Source organism: Thermobia domestica, chromosome 3, assembly GCF_964235325.1.
Source record: "Thermobia domestica chromosome 3, izTheDome1.hap1.1, whole genome shotgun sequence".
Lineage (NCBI taxonomy): Eukaryota > Metazoa > Arthropoda > Insecta > Zygentoma > Lepismatidae > Thermobia > Thermobia domestica.
Window position 1 is genome coordinate 30,710,434 of NC_137456.1, and position 4,860 is coordinate 30,715,293.

The following is a 4,860-nucleotide window of genomic DNA, read 5'->3' on the forward strand; positions in this document are numbered from 1 at the left end:
CAAAACTTGACATATTTGGGCCAGACGTAAATGAGAACATATCTTCTATCCTACTCCCTAAAAATGTCACAATCTTCTATATTTCTTTTTAATGTATTTTCCTTTCTTTGGAGGGGGTCGCCATTCTTCATACCTAACCTACTAACCGTCCTATGGCCTACTTCACACTATTCTCCTGCATTCGTCACAGATCGCAGGTCAATAAATTTAGGTAAATAGGTAGATTACAACACAGATTTTTTTTACTCACCTTTCATACAGGAAACCCTATCGTAGAGCTGCAACAGGGAAACCCAAATGTTTTTTAAATACCTTTTCTTATGAAGGTTTCGGGACATTTTCAAGAATTTTGCATTCGAAAGGCATATGGGTGATCTCAATCAATAGGTAATAGTGCTAACATCACGAATCTAAAGTAATTAAAGTAGAACAATATGAAAGTCTAAAATTTGACTGGGAAGAAAAGAGCGGTGATTTGAAAAATTAATCACACGACCGACTACATATTTATCTTTGCATTATATTGTAGTCGTATAGGTGGCAGCTAAATCCTCTATTGTCTGTGAGAAAGAAAGATGTGGAAAATTTTCTAAGTTTTGATTTCTGTTTAATAAATAAAATGTATCTTTCTCAGTGTCATTGAGTTTTAATATCTATTTCTCTCTTGAATATTAATTTAAACAAACACAATTTCGCATCATTTAGTTCTCCCGTTACTTACGTTTAAGCGGAAGTAAAAATACTGAAGAGAAGACATCACATTTAAGTGTATAGTTCTTGTAGATCTGAAATTACCTAATATATTTTTGACAAAAGAATAACCAGATTCCTGCGAAGACAGCCGTTTTTCTGAAATTTTCAACGTTTTTACGCAATAACAAGGTTATGAAGGTCAGAACGTACAGTTGGCGTGTGCATAAACCATCATGTAAAATAATGACCTCAGATTCCCCCACCACACTTACCTCGCCACCAAAAGCACTGGACTACACTGCTCAGTTACCATATTTTTACGCGTCAAAATTATTATCAACATGACTAGAAAGGTATTTCATACGAAGTATTTAAATCCATTATACAGCAAAAGAACAACTTCAGCATTTTGTTGATTCAAAATGGATAGCTACGAAATTAATTCACACATGATGACAACGTGAGCCTAAATAAGGTAAATAGAATGTTCATTAAGTTTTACTTTGATTGTCCTATTACGAGGGCGTGCTGGGAAATCCTTAGCTTTGCCCCCTTCCGATATTTATAATGTTTGTTTTTATTTGAAAGCTACATGTGTCTATATGTTTGTGACGAAATATTAAAACACTGGCACTAAGGAAATTATTTGTTTTAGGTGAGTGCTCTAGATGGCAGGGCAGCCAAACAAGTTCAACGATGTTGGGAGTCGAGCGGTGGTGAAGTTCCTCTTCCTCCAGGGGAAATCTGCAAAGGCGATCCATGGTGAGATGCAACAAGCATTGGAGGTCCATACACCTTGTTATGCCACAGTGAAGAACTGGGTTGTGAAATTTAAGACAGGCCATTTTGGCACTGAAGATGACCTCCGCCCTGGGAGACCATCCATAGTGATTATGCCAGAATTCATTGAACAGGTTCATGAAATGATTGTCACAGACAGACGAATTTCTGCTAAAAGTGTAGCAGAGGACCTAGGTATATCCCGTGAACGCGTTGGTGTCATTATTCGCGATCATTTGCACATGAACAAACTTTCTGCCAAATGGGTGCCGAAATGTTTGCAAGCCGATCAAAACCGTGCAAAAGTGCTTGCTTCCTAAGAGGTTTTGAGCTGTTTTGAGCAGGAAGGGACTAATTTTGTGGAACTTTGGTCACGGAGGATGAAACATAGATCTATTTATATGATCCAGAGACAAAGGAACAATCAAAAGAGTGGCTCACAGTGGTTCACCGAGGCCAAAAAAGTTTCGTGTGCAAAAATAAAGTTCAAAGGTTCTTGCCAGTGTTTTTCGGGATAAGGATGGGATAGTCTTTGTTGATTATCTAGAACAAGGTAACACCATAACCGGAGCTTACTATGCATCATTACTGGAAAGGCTTCACTCAGAGCTGAAGCAAAAACGCCGTGGAAAGTTGTCCCGAAAATTTGTCTACCTTCATGACAACGCATCTCCTCACAAGAGCAATGTTGCGATGCAAAAATTGGCTAGCTTAGGATTTGGAAACTTGCACCACCCGCCATATTCACCTGATCTGGCTCCATCAGACTACAACCTATTCCCAAATTTAAAGAAACATTTGAAGGGGCAAAAATTCGCCACCATTTCTGAAGCAATTACAGCAGTAAACTCATGGTTTGACACCCAACCAAAACAGTTTTATTTACAGGGCCTAAATAAATTGCAGGGCCGAAGAAAAAATGCATCGAATTGAAGGAAGAGTATGTTGAATAAATCCATCCAAAAAATTAATTTTGTCTTATTTTTATAGTGAAGCTAAGAACTTATCAGCACACCCTCGTATATGTGTCGAAAATCATTGTTTACTAACCTTTTCTGTTATATACCCCGTTCTGTGATGAAAACATAAACACAATCGAAATTAAATTACACATTTCAATGGAAGAAAAAAACATAAATGTGCTCTAAGGATAATATGAATTGATAATCAATGATCAATCGGTATTGCGTCAACAACTAATATGAAAGTCTATTTCTGCAAAGTTTGAATTATTTTTTTTAATTGCATTTGTTCCAAATTTTGAAGACAAAATAGTCATTCGATGTGACTTTTTTCCTTCTGATATTATAGCATAAAAGAGTAACCTTATATCAAAGAATTTTTAGTAGATACATATGTAAATATGTAAGGAAAGATCTCATTATCACAAACTTTCTGTTGAATATGTGTGGTATCCCAAATCCTTCTTCTCAACCTGTCCTTCACTCTAACTCTCCAATTTTATATATTGTACATACCATTTCGAGGCACACTGGAAAGAAAACTGTCCTTCTATCTCCTGTTTTGTAACGTGAGTAACTTAGAATCTACCTTAAGGCATATCAAGTTAATACCAACAATCTATGAAGTTCAAAAGTTTACATCAAGCCAAATAGGTTAACTTGCAAGTCGAATTCTATTAAGTGAAACATTTAATATTTCAATAACAGTACCTGTTTTCAACCAACTTTACAGCATTAGGCTAACATCACGCTCACATCACAAGCTGTTCGATCTCACACTCATACTCGTCATCAACTTAACGTATTGGGACATAACGCTCACATCGTTTAGACATTATGCACACTCGACCACACGCTCATATTCTGATTAGGAACTCGCTTGGACATCGTAATCAGGAATTTGTGCTCACTCAGAACCATGATCGCTTTGTGAGAGTGAGCGTAAGCGTAGGCACCAACTTCATGAGTGCAACACCTTTGTTCGCTACAAGCTGAGTTGACACAATAAAGCTTTGCAGCTCTGCTTGTTTTGAAATCTAACAATACTCTTTTAACTTGAATGATGTACTATGCTTTTTTCGTCCATTGAAATATTGTATTTGATTATTGTTCATTCTCCTCATTCAAGTTTTAAAAAATTACCACAGAATGTCTTTAGTTCCTTTGAAGGTCACCTTTGCACAGCCGGGAGCAGGGTGGCTTAGTGGTAGAGCGCTCATCTCTATTGTGTACGGCTCCTGGTTCGATCCTCGGTCAAATAAGTTTGTGGTGGGCAAGTACATGTTCGCGGGTTTTCTTACAAGCAACGTACAGGACGAGGCAGGATCAGATCCGACTCAAACTTCGCCCAGATGACACATAAAAAAAGGAAAAACAAATGACAAATTTTAGCTGCCCATATCAAGAAACACCGGAGATATGCTACGCAACATAACGCACCACGCGAGAATATGATATAAGGTAAACGTTGCAAGATACCTATTTATGTCGAAAACGAAAAGGATCAAGATATTTAATATGCTATAACACTGACTTGGCAGCCATCTTGAATACCGCGATCTTGGATATAGCGTAAGGTATTGAAATGAGAAGCGGGATGTGTGATATATCAATGTAAGCTAAAATGCAAAAGGAAAACCAATGATGAATAACCAATGATGAAAACATATGTGTAATTGTGTGTACGGGACGAAGTGTGGAAGACTCGGGCAAAACAAACGTATTCGAAGGACAGAATAATAGGGCAAGACTTCCACGACAATGATACGCGACAAGTAACTGCAACAGTGTCTGTGCATGAAAGTGCATCCACCTTGACAGATTATGCCTTTCGAGAATACTGGGATTCGGTTTGGGACAGTGAAATCCACAATTACAGCCGCGATGCGAGCGCTCGTTTAGGGACAACATAAACTACAAAGGATTATCTCCAATGGAACAGTAATATGCAGCTCGTTCCAAAGTGTAGAAGATATCATCTTGGATTGATGATCAAAAGCACGACCTACCTGTGATTGAAGTCCACTCCTAGACAACGTTTTGTGCGTTTCTTGTTCAAGTTTCTTCCTGTTTCGTGTAAGCAAAGGACATTTCGGCCCACATATGTTTAAACAACACTACCTGAAGCAAAGTGTGTACGAATGAGAAAGCCCAGGCATGTTCTAGCTTACATTTCTTTACGAATAATTCTTTTTTCTTTGCGCGGTTTGCTACACTGTTTCGCGACAGTCCCAAAGAGTCACAATATCAGGGAAAAGCAGTGTTCTGCATTGACTTGATGAATTCCACGAGTTGTTGCAGTCTCCCACTAGAAGGCTAGTTTACCACACAATGTGACGACTCGAATCGTGTCTACTGGTTTCAGTTGCACATATGGAACAAAGTGAACGTGACAGCAGGGGCCGGCCAGTGAAAAGTGATAGTG

General features: G+C 38.3%; 1 protein-coding gene across 1 annotated transcript; it reads left to right on the plus strand.

The window, feature by feature from the left end:
* Positions 1 to 1,361: 1,361 nt before the first annotated feature.
* Positions 1,362 to 1,793, plus strand: LOC145681723 (protein GVQW3-like). Its single transcript, XM_081753336.1, has one exon. The coding sequence runs from the start codon at positions 1,362 to 1,364 to the stop codon at positions 1,791 to 1,793; it is 432 nt and encodes a 143-aa protein (XP_081609462.1).
* Positions 1,794 to 4,860: the final 3,067 nt, after the last annotated feature.

Excerpts from the sequence above, each read along its gene's own strand:
- LOC145681723 (XM_081753336.1), top strand. The coding sequence starts at position 1,362 with ATGGCAGGGCAGCCAAACAAGTTCAACGATGTTGGGAGTCGAGCGGTG.